At 36.4% G+C, this 19956-nt stretch overlaps 1 protein-coding gene across 1 annotated transcript; it reads right to left on the bottom strand.

Annotated features, from left to right (window-relative positions):
- Positions 1–3418: 3418 nt before the first annotated feature.
- LOC113737523 (uncharacterized) lies at positions 3419–5039 on the bottom strand. The gene is made up of 3 exons (XM_027264747.1): positions 4313–5039; positions 3607–3720; positions 3419–3504 (listed from the first exon to the last, which is right to left on the bottom strand). Exons 1-3 carry the CDS (start codon positions 5037–5039, stop codon positions 3419–3421), a joined length of 927 nt encoding a protein of 308 aa, XP_027120548.1.
- Positions 5040–19956: the final 14917 nt, after the last annotated feature.

Below are 19956 nucleotides of genomic sequence, written 5' to 3'. Positions count from 1 at the left end.
TTGCTAAACCTCATTTCCGCACATGTCGTTAGCTTGATTTTGTACTTGTATTACCTTGAGCCTATTGAACGGCTATTGAAATGAGATTGTCTTGTGTGTAACTTTGGGTTTGATTGAGAAAAAGAATGAAGCCATAAATGGCTAGAAAATAGGAAAATATAAAGGGCGTGCTGCCTAAATTTACGCTCAAGGGCTAGGTAGCCATACTTGCAACTTGAGTAAGGGTTAAGAGCGATTACCACTTGAACCATCTAAGATATTTGCATCTTCTTTTATCGAGATATATAAGTAAGGACTTGGCCGAACTTGTACCCTTGAGAAATAAAATAATGACTGCTCGGAGTATGTTTTCCTTGTATTTTCGACTCAAATGGTATTTTCAAGTATAAATGTTACAAAGTTATATAGTTTGAAAAGCGAGCGAGTGTTTCACAAATATTCTCCAAGTGAATTCCCATTTCTTGATTCTTATTGAACGAAACGTCTAAGTTTGGAATCTTAGCCATGTTTCAAAGTTCTTAAACTGAGTTTTATCGCAGATTTGGACTCAAAACCAGGAGTACAACCTGAAAGTGACCAGTAAAGGCACTATATCTTTTGGTGAGTGTTTTCAAATACCGAATTGAATTTGATACTTGTATTTGATACGTGACCAATGTGATTACCTGTTATATACGTGAATTGTTAGGGCGAGAGTGTACTTTATCGCACTTGCCCTAATATGAGATATACTTGTTTATTATTGCAATTGATTTGATATACTTGTCTATGATGTGCGCACCTCCTAGAATTCCAGAAACCCTGTGGCGAGTTACTCAAGTCGAGTCGGCAAGGGCTTGGTCGATTGGGTAACAAACCCTGGGTCTCTTGTTTTGTCGAGTAGAGTGATATCTCCTCGACTAATCAGTATACTCGAGTATTACCACCCGTGTTTATTGAGGATTTTGGGCCCAGTAGGGGGTGTGAATGGTGGACGGAGAGTAGTGTAAGTGGTGCTCTACTGGATTGGTTATTTACTTGAAAGTTGACGGAGTGTCAACTATTACGTGATCAAGCTCCTGGTGATACAATGGGAATTTGGCTCCTGAGAGCCCTCCGTATCCTTATACTTTGGAATGATTATTGCTTATTGGATTATTGATTCTTCTGAAAAACTTTTACACTCGCTTACTTTGAGATTTTCTACTTGAAGAATTATTATTCACTCTTATGAACTTTTGATGCCATTAACTTGCTACGTTGATATGCGTACCCTTTAAAATGGTCAATTTGATATTTGAAACTTCACTGGGATTTGGCTCACTCCATTAGTTTGTTTTCCTTACAGGGGGTACGAGCGAGGCATGAGACGTGTAAAGACTAGCGTAGTCTAGTTGTTTTGACTTTTGACTTGTACTCGCATTATCCCTCGAATAAAATATTTTGTATTTGGATTGTATACACTTTAAACCAGTTTGGGTATATTGAGGCTTTGTATCTTGATTGTGCATGGATGTATGCACGTGATACGAACGAGTGAGTGAGTCCTGGCGAGAGTTGGGCAGGCAGTCCGTCGAACCCTTTGGTACGCCTTATGGGGAGGTGGAGTCGTCACAGATGAGGCTTGTTGGCGATTCATACTGAGCTGGGAAGATTTTGGTGAGAGTAGCGTAGGATTTTTCTGAGGTTGGGGTGGGTGGAGGAACTTCTCTGGTTTTGGATAAGTAGCTGTTAGCGGGAGGGCTATGCCTGTCTTTCGAAGGTAGGTAATCGAAGCTGGCTTTCGGCGGGTCATTTTTGGATTTAGGAGGTGAGGGAGGTTGGAATTTGAAATTTCCATATGCAGGCAAAGTTTCTCCCGACTGTTTGCTAAGAAGTTTTGATGTAAGAGAAAGAGCACTAGGAAGGGGATTTTGGGACTGATGTTCAGTGGCAGGTCTGAGAGGCTCAGCAATTTTGGCGCAGTTAGGAAGCACAGAGTCAACATCAGATAGCAGGTCAAAATTATTACTAATTGGGATATCTGTGCCAATGGCTATAGGGACCCGGTTAGAGGGTTGGGCTTTGAGTTGACCAACACCTGGGCCATGAAGCCTTATGGTTCGGGATGGTCTGGAATTGACTTTTGAAATTGAAATTTGCTGACCATTGGGCTTACGAAGGAGAGGTCGCTTTCCTGACATAGAGAACGGTTGGCCGGTGAATGCCTGAACACGTCTCCACGTCTCTCCTCCTGGCTGTGCTTCCATTTGTTCATCGGAGGTGGGTTTAGGGCAGTAAGGTTGGTCGTGTCCCAACATACCACAATTTGGATAGAAGGTCATAGCTTCTACTGCCATTAGTTGATGATGTCCATCTAGTTGGATTGAGGTTGGCAGTGGACGTGTTATGTCTAATTCGATGCACAACCTAGCGAATCTTCCTCGTTTTGTATTGGCCGTCCTTGCATCAATGCTGATGAGCTTCCCGATTCTATTCCCAATGAGAGAGAGTGCTTCTTGATCATAAAATTCTAGGGGGAGTCCTGGTAGTCTGATCCAAACAGCTGTTGTGGATGCTTTCGCTTCGAAGGCATTAAAATATGGACACCAGTTGCGAATAGAAATAAGAGATTTATTGATAAACCATGGACCGCCCGTTAAGATTCTTAGGTGATCTTCTGGGTTTTTGAATCTAATTGCAAAGAAATCCCTACCCAGATCTAGGATTGCTATTTCGCCAATAGGTTTCCAGATTTGACGAATTTTAAGGTCGAAGTATTTGAAACCAGTGCTTCATCCTAGAGGTTTTGCAATCAGAATGAATTTCCAAGGTTCTCTGAGTCTGTCTGTGAGCAGGGGGGGAATTCTATGGTGAGGGACCCGGTTTGTGTATGGGTTTAGGGATCCTTAGAGAGATAACTAAAATCCAATGTTTTAAAACCCGGACCGTCAATCGAACCGGTGAGGTGAAAGGGTCGACGTTCAACCGGTCGGACCGGTTCAACCTCGGTTCAATAAATAAATAAATAAATATATGTACATATATATAGACACACACACCTATGCACAGAATAAGATATAAATGCTAAACCACAATAAATATAAGAGCAATATCCAACAATTAACACACAAACAATTAACATAGTTATCAAACTTACATGTCCAATTGTCTAAATATTAGAATTAACAAAAAACAATACAAGTATAGAAAACAATCAAAAGGTCCAAACAAGTCCAATTTTTTAGGCTTCTATAATCTTCTTCATAATTCTAGAACAACAAAGCTTCAAAAAAAGCCATCTTGACAAGTTGTCATCATCATCCAAGACCATTATATGAATCATTGACAAGTGATAAAAGTATAAAATCATATTAGTTTCATCACACCAACTGATACAAATCTTAAAAATAAAAATAAAAAAGTACAAATAATTCTATACCAATTACCATTTGAATATTTAATGCCAATCATCATCTTCATCATTAAAAAAGTTTCGACGCTGAAATGTTTCTAAATCAACATCTTCTGCTTCATCTTCATCATCTAAAAAATCAGCATATTTAATTATATACATATTCAACAATTGAATATCATATCATACTAGCTTTATTTTTGCATCAAACTAATGATTTATGTCAGACTAACCTTCAAGTTGTTCAGAATTTGAACATTGACCATGAATTGGAGGTTCTTCAAGCTCTTCCTCTAACTCCTCATAATCAAGCTCCCCTTCTTGTTCTTCTTCAACCACCCAAAATTCTGTTTTATCAATTGACTCATAATCAACGGGATCATACGATCTCTTTTGCTGATATATATATATATGTATATATACAACATATACACTTAGTTAGTACTAAAATATTTTCTTAAAAAGAATGAAATGTCATTTATAAAAATAAACCATTTACATATACATATACTGCAAACGCAAATTGTAATGCACATATACAAGATCATTGAGTCTTTGATGCTCCAATCTATTCCTTTTCTTAGTATGAATACGTTCAAAAACACTCCAATTACGCTCACATCCTGAAGAAGAAGCTGTTTGACTTAAAACCCGAATTGCAAGTTTTTGTAAGTTGGGAGCATCACAACCAAAGAGTTTCCACCAATTCTCTGTCATATTCAAAATTTAAATATAAAAAAAATATTTATAAATTAGATATATATATTAGAAAGATTTAAATGCTAGAAAAATATAAATTACCTGGTCTATCTTTCTTGCTAGTAAGAATAGCAAGTATTCTGCCAAAACTTCCCTCCCGCTCTCGATACATTCCAATTTCTTTTGTTAAATTTTCCTCACTTCACCAATCCACCTTTGATTCTATGTAATCCAACAAACCATTTGTAATTTCTGGATGTGTAGAGAATGTGGCAGTGTCATATTGAAAAGCGGGATTTAAAAAATATGCTGTAGCATGCAAATTTTTCCTCAACATCCTATCCCATCGGTCATTGATGATATCAATGTAAGGCTTATATAGCCTTTCATTATTCCTGAACAACTTCTTGATTCTAGTAATTGCTCTAAACATACCTTCATACACATACCCCAAAGAAGGCCTTTCATCAGTGTCACAAACTCTCAACAACCGAATAATAGGACCCATTATTCTCACTGTAATCAAACAATTATTCCAAAATCTATCATCCAAAACAATTTGTTTGACCTCTTTTCCTTTGTTCATTTTCAAGAAATTTTTGTAATCTCCACTAGTGACTAAAGCTTGTAAGCTGTCTTTGTGATCATGTAAGCTCTTTAGTGCAATAAAAGTGGTGGCAAATCGAGTTTCCCCCGGACGAATAATCTCCTTCCACCCATTAGTTTTTCTGAACCAATTTAGAACATATTTATGATTATACACAAAAACAGTTATTGTAGAAGCAAGAGACACTAGAGATTTAACAGTACCCATTTCACCAATATCCTTCAAAATCAAATTGATACAATGGGCAGCACATGGAGACCAGCAAATAGTTGGATATCTTTCATTTAATAAAGTTCCAGCAGCCTTATAATTGCTAGCATTATCAGTGACTAAATGCACCACATTTTTGGAACCAACCATTTCAACAATTTCAACAAACAGATTGCACTAATTTTCTGCATTTGTCACAATGTCCGATGCATCTATAGACTTAAAAGATATACCCTTAGGACAATAAACCAGAAAATTAATCAATGGTCTTTATCTACTATCTTTCCATCCATCACCCATTATAGTGTATCCAGTTTTAGCCCAAGTATTTCGAAATGAATCAACAACTAACTGCACATCTTTCTTAGCATCTCGCAACAAAGTGACTTGCAAAGAATGATAAGATGAAGCTTTATAACCATGACCCATTGATGCTATTTGATCGATAGCTTTTTGAAAAAATGGAGAATTAACAGCATTAATGGGAATACATGCATCATAGAACCAAAGAGCAATGGCTATATCAGTATTTTGCCATTTATCCTTACTTTACAAACAAGTTTTGATAGTAGGTTGAGAACTATCACGTCTACCCTTAACGAAAGCACGAATACCTGTAGGCGCAGTGATTTTTCTCTTTCCTTTACCTAATGATGTACCAGCCTCATTCATTGAAATATCCCTTACTCGAGGAGGTGGAACCTCTTGCACTTCATCACCAACAAATTTGTGCACTGGTTGACCAAAAGGATTTTCGACCCCAAAATCTCCTCTTTTTTCTTTAGATTTTTTATCATTCTCTTGCAAAGATGTTAATAATGCAAGCCTCACTGCTGGATCAACATGTGCACATGAAGTAATACTGCCGTTACTCCTGCTAAGTGTTGCTTCATTCGGTGGATGCCACCCCCATGAAATACTTTAAAACAATAAGTGCATGTCATGGTTTTTCTTCCTTGTGCATTTCTGCCATGAGAAACATATCCCCATGCTATATCCGTCTTCTGCCTATGACCTTGGGGTTGACTTGCAGATTCCTCACTATTAAATGCTCCCCTCAGTGAACATTGTGAGTTACTACCGCTACCGGTGTCCATCCTAAAATGAGATATTTAAAAATAATTAGTCTTAAACAAATAATTAATACACACGAACCTGGTATACACCTTAGCAAAATATAATCCTAGTCTTGTAATAATTGCCAAAACTAAAATATACACCTAGTGATGTACGATGCTTAAGACTATTTGTATTTGGGAACTGAAACTGTCACCAAAAGGTCTAAAGGGGTTAATGGAGACAATGAAACAACCATTTAGCACGAGTGAAGTTATTTCCCTAAGCCTTGTGCATTTCTTGAGGGTGTTAAGTATCTTCACGATAACTGGGTTTTGCACAGAGATTTAAAGACATCAAATATACTTTTAAATAATTGTGGTGAGTTAAAAATCTGCGACTTTGGATTAGCACGTCAATATGGAAGCCCTTTGAAACCATATACTCAACTCACGTCCAACATAAGACAAAACAGACTCATCTACATTAGGTTAAGTAAAATCTCATTTACATTAATTAAGTTAAAACCATTGTTTTATCTTCATCCTTCCAACATTTTGTCAGTAGCACCTCCATTCTAAGCCAATCAGTAGCTGTTGGACCTAAGAAGATATGCTACAACTACCCAAATTTAACCATACGAATTCCATATAATGTAACCTAATACTCATCAGACAACCATCAAATTGCTTATCAAAAACCATTTGACCTTAGAAAAGGCATCAAATTAGAGATGCAATTATTTCCACAGAATCCCACAAGTTTACAACTCAATCGCTGCATTATATCATCAACAAGAAACTTGAAATTTTAACACAAAGGAAACAATTAAAATTACTTTCAAATTTTTTTTACGGCAATTCATTAAACACCACCAAGGACTCAAAACCCCACAAATTTTTTTTTAAATTAAGACTAAAAACCAAAAAAAAAAATCATGTAAAGAAATGCAAGATTTCTAAACTTACTAGTGACAAGCAGCAATCCAGAGGTAAGTTGCTTACCTCTAAACTTACCTCTAAAAGTTTCTAAACTTTTATAACCAAGCAGTTTATCCATCTAACAGAAAACTCTATATAATGGAACCAAAATAAGGATGAGATTAAAGTTTGAGCAAGCTTACACTAAATTTAAGCCGTTCTTCTTTGACAGTGAGGTAGGTCAGTGAACTGGTTATCGCCCAAATTCCTAGAGGAAAATCTAACGGGAAGAAATTGGGTATTGATCGATGAGAAAGTGTGGAAATAGCACTGGATCAAAGATTGGAGTTTGGATAAGGGATTAGGGATGGCAGGCAATTTTGGCAATTGTAGGGGAAGTGGGAAGACCGAAGCGGTGAAGCGGCGAAGCGGCATAACGAAGAAGAAGACTGAGTGAAGATTGAAGAGTGAACCGGAGATTAGGTTTAGATAATTCGGTCAAAATTTAGTCAATTTTGCCAAAAATTAAAAAACCGCTGTTCACGGTTCATTCCGATTTAAACGATTTTTACGGGGTTGACCGGTTCTTGGACCAAGTCAACATTGGCTATGAACCGGACCGAACACATGGCTGGGTCGCGGTCGAACCGGCCGGTCCGGTCCGGGTTTGAAAACATTGCTAAAATCAACACCCAAAAAGAAGAGAATCGGCATGATAGGTACCTTTGATAATATTTTAACCTGTATGAATTTAATAATCTCCAAACACCTTTTTCGAAACCTTCGACCCACCACACTCTTGTCAGTATCCTCTAATCCCTTCAGTCGATTTTGCCATTGCTAATCCCTATGTTCCTTCAATCTTACAAACGGATCTGGTAACTAGGATCCCTTACTCCACTACTCTTGGTGATCGACGCTTTTACTAGGGGTCGTTAAGGTTGTTAATGGCATTCCAAGTCCTTGTATGAGGCCATTGATTTTAGTTCTTATTAATATACTAAATATTGACTTACTGTATCCTTCTGCAGAAACAATAGCTGCAGTTTCCTTAGAGGAGATCGGTTCGAGTGATGATAGAGCTGCTGAGTTCTAGGAACAACCTTCAAAAGTTCCCAAAAGGAAACTTAAAAAAGATGCCATTGCCTCTCTAGGTGTAAAAACTCAAGCTTCACTTCATCAGTAAGCCAAGAAACATAAACAAAAGAGGAGTCAATCCAAAGTTGCTAAAGTTGAAACTTTGAAAACTAGAACTTCCAAGAAATCGGCTTCTTGCTCTCAAGCCACCAGCTCGCCACTAAATGTCACAACTGTGGATTCCTTTAACCCTAGGAATCTCCTGCTATTGTAGCCCATCCTATGACCCTTGGGAGTAAACTACTAAAAAGGTAAGATTCATCAATTACCTTTTTTTGCTACATGCTTTTGATTGACTGATTCCTAATTTTTAGGTGCTTAGGAGTGGAACCCCTTCGTCGACAACAGAAACTGTTGATATGCTTGTGAGTTGAATTCTGAAAGTAGTCTTGATTGCTAGTTCAGCTTCCACCTCGACGCCTTTCCCAGGATCGGTTGATGTAGACGGCAACAAGCATGTCCTTAGTACCATCTTGGTAGGCATTTTTGATCAACTCTTTGACTTTCAAGCCGATCACTGTAAATCATTATTGGAATCACTCCTCCAAGCTAACCATCCTGAGCCCACCCTTGCAATGAAGGAAAATATCTAACACTTCCTTGCTGGTCTCTCTCACTGAATAGATGCCTTGTCTCAAATTCAGACGGACTTCTAGGACTTCAAAAAATACATAACTGACAAGGATAGCAAGGCTAAGGAATGCAATCAGTCAGTTGTAGGACTCCAAACGACTAATGAGCATTTGAGAAACCTTCCTGATGAAAGCTGCCGCTCGTAAGGTTCTAAAGGATATTCTGTGCAGATCAAGTGAACAGGCTGCTAATAGACATGCCTTGCCATTTCTTAGAAGGTCCTTGAAGAACTGAAGGACCTTAACACCCTAGTTGATTCCATGGATTTGAAACAGAAAATGGCTAGTATTGATAAGGCTCTTTGGAAAATGCCTTTGTTAATCTCAAGCCAATCCTATAATCCATCTTGCCGATGTTGAAATCCGCTCCTATTGTCAAAATTAGTCGGGCTATTAAACTAAGCACTTCCAAAGAAATCGCAGGTGGCAATTCAACTGATCCCAATCCACTGACAAGCTATAGCAAAGTCAGAGATGATTCCTCCTCCCTACAGTTCTCCCTTGAAACATCCAAAGGTTTTCCTTTGGCCTGATCAATCCTATATTTTTCTTGTCTTGCTTTTAAAGTAATGGTAGCCAATTTGTTTCAACCTTCAAACAATTTTCATGTCTTGTAATAACTTTACCAATTGTGCAACCAGTTTGATCTAGATGCTTTTACTTATTAGTTTGTGTCCATATTTTTTGTATTTGTACAGCCTACTAATTCGGCTATCAGCTCTGTGCCGATTAATCCATCTCGATATCCATCCCTATCTTGCAATAAATGGCTTGTCTTTTACTTACTGACATCTTATCCCATGTAGATGAATGAAAAGATTTCAAGTACATGCCGTTGATAGGCATAAGGTGTACTCGGTCATCCAAATCCGACAACCTATAAGCCCCTTTAGCCAGTACCTTATGTATAATTAAGGGCCCTTCCCAATTTGGACTCTATTGATAAGCCCTGTTGATAGAGTTAGGTGTACTCGACCATCCTAATCCGACAACCTATATGCCCATTTAACCAGTACCTTATGTATGATTAAGGACCTTCCCAATTTGGACTCCATTTTTCATATCGATCTTCCTTTTGACCGATGGAAAGGATCACTTTCATTACTTGTTCGCCTACTTGAAAATCTTGTGTTGAACATTCTTATTACACAGAGCAGCAACCCTTCTTTTGTTGGCTTCAATGTAGTCAAAAGCCGACAATCTATTCTCATCCAAGCTTACCAATTCCAATAGCATCACATAGTGATGTTCGTCGGTTAGTAGACCGTGTTGTTGGGCTAGCCTTGAGGCCCCTATTACAACTTTTGATGGGATGACTGCATTTTAGTCATACACCAACGTAAATGGGGTTGCACCGATACTCGTCTTAAAAGACATTCAATATGCCTACAGTGTTTCGGATAGGTGTTTGTGCCATCTCTTGGAGTTTTCAATGACCATTTTGCAAATAATGTTCTTAAGTACTTTATTCATGGATTCAGTTTGTTGGCAACAAATGGATAATCCAAAACTTGTAACTCTCTGCAAAACTCTTAAACTCCCCACTTGAGAAATGCAAGGCTTGATCGATGACTATCAATTTTGGAATCTCGAAGCTATGAAGTTTTCCTTAACAAAATTTATTACCGATCTTTAGTCGGCTTTCTTTGGTGGTACAGCCTCCACCTATTTCATAAAATAATTCATTGCCATAATAATGTATGAATGCTATTTAGAAGAAGAAGGCATTATTTTACCGATCATATCAATCCCCCAACATCGGAATGGCCAAGGTTTCATTATGATCTCCATGTCTCTAGTAGGGGCTCTCTGGATTGGCATGTGTATTTGGCTTTTAAAGAACCTTTTTGCGAACTCTATGCAGTCTTTCATCATTGTTAGCCAATAGAATCCATGCCTACTTAGTGTCTTCATCATCTTCCTTCCACTTTGATGCCCTCTGCATATGCCTTCGTGGACTTCTAGCATCGTTAAGTATGCTTCAGACTTCCCCAAGCACTTCAGGTACAATTTCGACTGATCCTTCTTATACAAACATCCATATAATAGCTGATAATGCACTGCCTTCATCCATATATTCCTGGGGACTGATGAGGACGGGTCGTTCAAGTATTCAATAATCGAGTTTCTCCAATCTCTGAGATCTACTGAGCCATCGATGGTCACTTCATTGATATCGATTGCAACTATTCTATCCTGATATGCTGGTATTGCTTTTTTGAGAATCCAAAAATCGATCATGCCTTGGCCCATGGCCATTGAGACTCTTGAAGCTAGCTGGGCTAATCCGTTAGCCTCTTGATTTGCTTCTTCTTCGAACATGATGAAAGTCTTCGCTCTCAAATTCTTAAATTAATTTGCGAGTCGCACTCACATATGAGCCATGATAGGATTTCGACATTGGAATTTGCCAGTAACCTACCCAATAATCAACATCAAATCTCCGTAGATCTCCAAGTTATCGGCATTCAACTTTGATAGTATCTCTAATCCAATTACGAGGGCCTCATTTATGGGTATGATTTTTCAAACCTTTTACTGCAGTTTGGGGTGTATGTTGGAATAGATACTCCATCAAATACAATGTCCACTTTCCTAATCGACCACTTTACATGGGCTGATAAATCATATATTTAACTAGATTGACTTTAGAAATTACATACGCCAATACGGGAAGCATGTAATGTCTCAGTTTGCGGGAAGCATAATACAAAGCCAAACAAAGTTTCTTGATAGGCCAATATTTGTGTGTAATTGGCATTAACATTTACATTAAATAGTACACAATTCTTTCCTTCCCTGTTGGGTCATCTTGGGCCAGAAAACAACCAATAGTATCTTTGGTGGCTGATAAATACAGCTTTAGAGACTTGGCCCTATCTAGTGGTGCCATCATGAGTGGGTTAATCAACTATTGTTTGGTAGAGTCAAATGCTGCTTTGTGTTCAAGTCCCCACACATGTTCATCATACTGCTTCAATTTCAGCAATTAGGAGAATGCTTTAACCATCAGCCTTAGGCTGGTGGCCACCACCAAGCGTTGAAGGCTTTGGTGGGGTGGGAGGCAAGGGTTCGAACCTTGCCTCTCACCAATTTGCCACAATTGTGGTTCTTCAAAAAATCCATATGAGTGTTTGGTGCACCCGTCTGGTCCAGTGGTGGCTCTGTCCCCATCAGTCTCTCATAGGCCCAGTTGAGTCTCCTCGTAATTAGAGTAAGATAGAGTAAAAGTAGGAATAGGGATGACGATTGACAAAAAAAATCAGGAGAATGCTTTGACTTTGCCAACCAAATTAGAGATAAACTTTCCTAGGAAGTTGACCTTTCCCATGAATTGTTGCAACTCCTTTTTGCTTCTTGGTAGCCATGCCTCGACATTGGCTTTAGCTTTGTTTTCATCGATTTTGATTCCTTTCTTGTGCACAAAGAACCCTAAGAAGTTCCCTGTTGGTACTTCAAACACGCACTTTAATGGATTAAGCTTTAGTTGATGGCACCGCATTTGTTCGAAGGATCTTTGCAAGTGCCCGAGGTGTTCCTCAAGACTATGCGATTTGATCACTATGTTATCTATGTCTACTTCTATAAACTCACCAATGTAGTCATAGAACATATAATTCATGACTCGCTGATATGTTGTCCCTACATTCTTGAGACGGAATGGCATCACATTCCACTGATAAACCCCGACCATTTTAGGGACATCTTCTTTCGCTATATATATTTGGTTGCACCCAATATTGCCATCAATAAAAGTCATCATCTTGTTACCAACCGATGCACCGATGAGAAGATCGGCAATTGGCATTAGATATTCATCACTTAGCAATGCTAGGTTAAAATTCCTGAAGTTGATACATACCCTAGTTTTGCCATTCTTCTTTATAACAGGCATCATGTTGGACAACTATTCTGTGTAGATAAAACTTCGATAAAATTGGCGAGGAGCAGCCATTTGATTTCTTCTTTGACTTTCAATACTATGTCTTCAGCGAATTTGTTTGGGGTTGCTTATAAGGCCGATACCCTAATTTTAGAGGGATCTTATGCTCTACCAGGCTACAATCCAGTCCGAGCATTTCACTGTAGTCCCAAGCAAAATAGTCTCTGAACTCTTTATGCATATCGATGAGTGGCTCTTGCTGTCATGTCATCAAATGTCCGCTGACGAATGTTGTGGACATCAAATTCTTAATTTTTGTTGTTGCTCAATTTTTTTGCTAAGATATTTATTTGCTTATTGATTATTTTCATATATGCTAACGTGATTTTTCTTATTTTTGAGTAATTTTAGAAAAAAAAGAAAAAAGAAAGAAAAGAAAATTCATAACAAAACTTACACACCCTAATCATTTCTCTTTCAACCAATATACTATTAGCGTAACATTACATTCCACCTATCATCCCTCTTTTTTCTCTATTTTGTACAAAATTCATCATCACACAACAACTACATACACCCACTCCACCAATTCCTTTCTCGCTCTCGATCTCTTTCTTTTCTTTCAAAAAGACACAACACATACCATTAGCATACATAGACAAACTCTCTCTATTCACTCTACATACACTAACACACACAAAACTCACCTAACTCTAGGCTCTCTCTCTTCCTTTCTCACAAATCACACAAAAAAGGAAAAAAAAAAGAAAGAAAAAAAGCTTCAAGAAAAGGAAAAAAAAAGGAGCCGTGAAAGAAGCGAAAAAAATTGTCACCTTTCTGCTACATTTGTGATCTTTACTTATTGTTACATTTGTGATCTTTAAATTGTTTATCTCTTCTACTCACAAGCACTTGTGCTTTCTCATCAATTGCTCCATTGTGTGGTCGCCTAGGACAGAGGTTGTCATCGGGTCTAACAGTCCAGAAAATTGGAAAATTAATCAATTTTATCCCTTTAAAAATGTTAATTTTCTTTGATATGATTTAATGTGGTTTTTGGATAGATTTTTAGTAAATTTTAGAATGAACTTTGATGGTTTAATGATTTTTGATAGATTTATAGTCTTGATTTGAATTTTAGTAGAATTTTGGGTAATTTTGTTGTTTGACTATAGCAAATGGGTTTTCGTTCATTTTTTGGTGAATTTTAGCATTTAGTTTTGATAGGATTCATCTCAAGCCTTAATTCTATTATTTTCACTTAGATCCTTAATATTTGTAATAATAATAATTTGACCCCTTAAATTTCTTTAATCCTTCCAATTGGGTCTTTGTTTGTCTTAATTTGTTAAATATGAGTAGTTTACTTTCCTTGGAATGCTTTGATTGATTCAATTTCGTGTTTATTTCCACTTCTTGTGATTATTTGTTAATTAAAGTTATGCCTTGACCTTTTTCTTTGTTTTGGAGGGTATATAAGAAAATTTCATTTCATTAGGTCATCAATTCAAGGGAGATACACTCTACTCCTTTATTTTGATTTTGTTTGATCCTACGTGCTCCTATGTGACTTTATGTGTGTAATTGCATGCTTTTTTTGAATGTTTTTATTTCCTCTATTTATTTATTCATTTCATTTGTTTTAATTTTGTATATTTATTTTAATTTCATTTTTAGTTATTTGAGAGGCATTTAAATGCCAAATTATAATAGTTAGGTTATTATTTTATTTCATTGCATTCTCTCCCTTTTTGGATTGTAGTTAGGGCCCAAATGTAATAGTTAGGTCTTCATTCGCTTTATTTGCTTTGTGTGTCTTGCACGCTTATGTGTTTACGTGTTATTCGCTTTCTTAGGGTCTCGCATCTAGATATCATGCTTATGTGCTATGTGCTATATGTGATTTATGTGTTCATTTGCTTTATTATATTTTACATGATTTAATTGATTGTAATAAATGCATGTCATCACCACACTAGTCCAACGCTAGTTGTGGCCCTCCTTTCCGATTTCTCACTAGTCCAATGCTAGTGAGAACTTATAGACATGGGCTAGTCCAACGCTAGACCCTTAGGGGCCATCCACGCGCTAGATCATGTTTGTGTGGCAATCACTACATTTTCATGCATATTTTTCCTACTTTTTAGGGTTTTTTTTATCATTTTGCATAACATTTCCCTTATATGTATATCTCTTATCCCATATTTTATCTATATGTACATTCCTTACCCCTGTATGTAAAAACATGACATTAGACTTGCATTCCATTTGAGAATTAGAACTAGGTTAGTACATTTTGCTTGATTAGATTAGCGAAATTACCCCTCAAATATGGGATATGGACGAGTACAGCTTTCTATCTTTAGCACGCTTGTATTCCCTCTATTAAAGGAAAAATTAAAGTCACGAATTTTAGCTGCCCCCGCACCCGTTATGATGCATTTCTTTAGGTCATGTATATTCGTATGATTCTTCCCTTCGAGTCTTATATTTTTGCATATTTGTGATCTCTGCGAGAAGTCAATTTTGGCCGTCACAATTAATGTGCTCGATGCCGATCAAACCCCAAAGAGATATTTTGCCCAACTCGATCCACCACTTGGTTAGGTTTGCATCCATATAGTGACATCCAAATGTGATAAATTTTTACGCTAAATTAAGAAAACTTTTGGCTAAATCACGACACTAGCCTTGGCTAGGTTGAAAGGGTGCTTTGGATTTTATCCTTGCCTTCCCTTTCTTCAACTTTGACTCCCGATCCTTTTTCTCTGATTTTTGAAGACTTTGAGTCGTTTAAAAAGGGTTTTCTCTATTTTTTTCTTTAAAAAATTCATTTTAGATGACTTGGTACACCTTAACTCAATACCAAGTGGTGACTCCTATTTTTTCATTAAAAACCCTTTTTAAATTATTATTTTTGGGTCAAAATCGTCGCACTTTAAGTCCCATTTAGACCCATTTTCTTTATTTATTTTCCAAAAATCAAAAATCATTTTTTAATCAAAATTCATTTATTTAATCATTTTTCTAAAAACCAAAATTCCTCTTTTTCACTCAAAATTTAATCAAAAATTCATTTTTGTAAACTTCGTTTATTTTTCATTTAAAAATGGGGGGCGACACATTAGCCTTATTCTCACAATTGTAGTGACTAACGGTTGGTTGAATTCATATAATAACTTTATTGAGTTCATTTAACTTGTTTCTTACCTTTTCTCTATGAAAATAGGTGAAGGATGATTCAAGGAGTTAAAGAAATTGGTGAAAACAATTTGTAGAGGAATTAGCCAAGACGGTTTCTCTTAAGAATGTCCATTGACGAAAGTAAGGACATACATTTGGAAATTATTCCTTAACAATTCATGGAAGCATAAGCATAATCACCTTAACTAACTTTTAATCTTGACATAACAAGGGATTCTAATTCTTAGGATCCTCTCATCTCATTTTTAAGCAATTCTACTCTAAGTTACCTTTACTTTCATTTATTTTCTTGCAATATATGACCTAGATGGTTGGTTCTACCACTTAATGGCCAGTTTTATATTTATTGCTTATGCTATATGGCTTGTTGTACCGCCTAACTAACTTCTAATTTTTTATGGCCGGTTATACTGCTTAAACTAATATCATTCATGGCCGGTTTTACTGCCTAATTAACTTTCTTTATTTTTACCTCCTTAAACTTTGATTATCTAGATAATAAAGCAAGTGATAAACTAAAGTGATTGCCAAATTCTAAATTCTCGTGGGATCGATATCTATTATTCTTATACTCAATAAATGAACCATGCACTTGCTGAAATAGGGTAATAAGGTTTTAAAATTTGTAGTGCAGTAAAATACCTTATTAACAATCAAATATTTTGATTACATGGATACTCTCTTTGACTATGCTAACAAGCACTAAGCTGGTTGCTCAAGCCTCATGGTAAGAGCTTCGACTTGGAACATGCCTTCCTTGGTTACTATACTGATAATCACTTATGTTTATGACTTTTTTAAATATCTGTAGACATGCATGAGCAGGCCAGCTTGTCTAGACTTAATGAGAAGACACTAACAATAATTCTTACAAGTGGGTATATAACCTATACCATTGGTATGAGCTAAAGGACTTTTCACTAGAATTGATACAGCCTGATTGTTGACCATACTCTTTGCGCCAGTGAGATATTCCTTTATATTCAACAATCTTAGAACTCTTGTGTTGTTATCCGATTCAACCGAAGAGGAATTCAAAGATTGTAGCTCTGGCATATTAATTTCACTGTTTAGCTCAGTTAACTCATGGTCAACTAAATATGAGAATCCAATCACTTTTTTTTTCAAGCTTCTATAATCACAATTGGATCAATGTTGTTGTTTACAATGAAGATGCCTTCATATTTAGCTCACTATTTTCCTTTTTTGTCCTGTGAAGCATAATATATACTTGTGGTCATACTCTATTTTTCTACACTTCATGAAAAATAGTGAACTTGAATCTCATGTTAAACAAGAAATGGAGTGAGATAAAAGAAGAATTACCCAAGTTCCAACTAAAGTAGCTCTATATTTCAGCAATACTTTTTCTCTCCTATGACGTATGATATATTCGAATCATCACATCCTATGTTTCTACACTTCATGAAAGATGCTGAACTTTATTCTCATGCTAAACGAGCAATAGAGTAAGATAGGGGAAGAATTCTCCAATTTCTAGATAAAAAAGCATTAACTATAAATCTAAATAAATGTTCATATACTACAAGAAAATTGGTCATCAGTGGCAACACCATGTTATCACAGAATACCAAAATGTCGTCATAGATGACATTTATTGATAACTTTTGTGTTTTCACAGAGTTGTCACTATATGCCTGTCGGTAAAAGTATACAATGACGACATAACATGTCGTCAGTGAATGGTGGTCTCTAGCGACGACAATCTGAAAGACTTTTATCGATGACTTACCTATTGTCAGAGATTTCCTGGTCAAAGTCATGACTAAAAAAAATTGACAGTTTTCACTTACACAGTCAATTTACAGACAACATTTCTCATCACAATTAGAATTTGAAGTTAGTGACAAGCTCCATTGTCATTGAGGAGTTTCTGTTTTCTATTCTGTGCAACTCATTTTTGTCAATAGAGATCTCAACTTTGTCACTATTTTAATAAACTCACAATTTTAGCCAGTAAATTACTTATTTAAAATAAATAAAAAAGAAGTAAACCTAGACAATTGATAACGTAGAAGTACTCAAATGTCATATTTAAGTGTACGTTAACCAACAAATATCTACGAAAGTAACACTGTGCCCAAATATCACATCTACGTAAGGTACTTTTACAAAAGGAATTTGAGTTCAAGAAACCGAAGAACATTTAACCGAACTACTGCATTTGCAAAAATGAAAACGGTAGCCGAACCACTGCATTAGCAAAAAAGGGCTTTATTCAACATCCTTTAGTCAAAACCTTATCTCTCATGTTCTTCACTCCTGTAATAGCTACTGATCTCTTACAAAGTTTGAATGAACAACATTTATCTGCAGTAAAATAGTACAATAAGTAGGAGAAAATCAAAATTTTAAAAGAACAAAATAACTTTGCTTATCATATCTGCCACGAAACTGGAGTCTAATAAAAAAACTTAGTAAAGATAAAAGCAAGTATTGGCAGCAAACTCCAACAACTATAATATTAGAAATATTCTGATTGGCTTCAAAAACTCACTAATTTCAATGGCTGGCCACACATGCTTGGAGTACAAGCATTACTAAAATGAAAATGTATTATCAAGTGAGAACAATCAAATGTCAAAACAACGTTTATGCATGAATGACTATAACCATATCCAAGTACCGGTGTAGTACTCATAATGAGTAACATAGCAAGTATAGTAAATAAGTTCGTAATATTTTAAATTTCAGAAATAAATGCACATAGAAATAAAAAGAGCATGATAATCAACTACACTGAACCTCTAATTCAGTCTTGATGGAAAAAAGTATTCAGCACACCATGCAAAACGTATAGACAATTCCCCTACACAAGTAATCAGCCATGACATCCAATTAGAAGGATACAGACCGGTCATTTTATGGCATCCTTTTATGCAAAATTTGTTTTCACCCATGCGACAACCACTTTGAAATTTCATAAGAATAAAGTCTAGAAAGTCACATGATTACATTGCTTGTGTAACTAAAACTCATGCAACAAAACCCACAGATCAAACAGAGTTCATAGATCATATTACAAACTTTTGAGATGATGTCCATGTTTATTTCCTACTTATCACTGAGTTCAACTAATATCCAGCACGAAAGATTATTACACACTTTTACAGCAAGGCAATTACATACTTCAGGTTTAAGCACAAAGACTATTCCAACTAGCCATGTTAAGAAAGTATCCAAATCTGAGTATTTTAGTGTTATTGTATGAGACAACTTGATGTATGTCGCGCCCCACTTTTTGAGGTGGTGAAAGTAGTGTGTAGGATATGTATGTGAACGTGTGTGAAAGTGAAAATAAAAGGCCGTGGGATTGTGAAATGCGACGGTTTGGCCAAACAAAGGGTTTTAGATAGAAAAGGAGTCGCCACTTGGTATAGAGTTAGGGTGTACCAAGTCATCCAAAAAGTGATTTTTGTTTTTGGAAAGAAAAGTAAACAAACCATTTTTAAAGAATTTTTTAGGTCTACGTAACCAAAGAAAGGGATCGGGGGTCACATTTGATAAGGGAGAAGGCAAATGCAAAACCTAAGGCACTCCCTTACCCTAGCCAAAGCCAGTTGCGTGACTTAGCCCATCTTTTCCTAATTCTTCTACCCAAAGTATGTGTTGCATGTTGGATATGACTAATGGATGCGAAAAAAAGAAAAATGCAATCCTAAATCTAAAATGTCTCTTATGAGGCTTTTTGGTCCCAATCACATGAGTTGTGATGGCCAATAAGGAAAACTCTCATAGAGGTCACGGGTAATGCAAATGAAGACCAAAATATGAGTGCAAGTGTAAAAATGTAAGAAGAATGCAAAATAAAATAAAAATAAAAATACAAATGTAAGTGCAAGTGTGCAAATGTAAGAAAAGTGCATGTGTGCAAATGTAAGAAAAGTGCATGTGTGCCAATTGAGCAAATAAAGGTGTTTGTGTGCAAGTGGATGAAAATATGGTATAATAGTAATAAATGCATATAAGTGCAACTGGGTGCAATTTGTGAGGTAGAAAATAAATAAGTGATAAGGAAAGAAGAGAAATGTGTGAACATAGCATGTGGATTAAGAAAAAATATAAGTAGTGAGAGAATGTGGATGATAAAAATGAGAGTGTATGAACCTAGAGGAATGCATCAAGTCGGGTACGGGAATGACTCCTAACTTTGTGATTTTAATTTTCCCTTTGATAGAGGGAATACAAGCGTGCTAAGACTTAGAAAAGCCACA

This window comes from Coffea arabica, chromosome 3e (genome assembly GCF_036785885.1).
Source record: "Coffea arabica cultivar ET-39 chromosome 3e, Coffea Arabica ET-39 HiFi, whole genome shotgun sequence".
Lineage (NCBI taxonomy): Eukaryota > Viridiplantae > Streptophyta > Magnoliopsida > Gentianales > Rubiaceae > Coffea > Coffea arabica.
This window is presented reverse-complemented; position numbering and strand designations above follow the sequence as displayed.

What these genes read in the sequence shown, in the direction of transcription:
- LOC113737523 (XM_027264747.1), bottom strand. Translation starts at nt 5,039, where the DNA reads ATGGTTGGTTCCAAAAATGTGGTGCATTTAGTCACTGATAATGCTAGC. An exon ending in ACATCCAGAAATTACAAATG is followed by an intron (nt 3,721 to 4,312) that starts GTTTGTTGGATT and finishes TTGATAAAACAG; the next exon opens with AATTTTGGGTGGTTGAAGAA. An exon ending in AAATTCTGAACAACTTGAAG is followed by an intron (nt 3,505 to 3,606) that starts GTTAGTCTGACA and finishes CTGATTTTTTAG; the next exon opens with ATGATGAAGATGAAGCAGAA.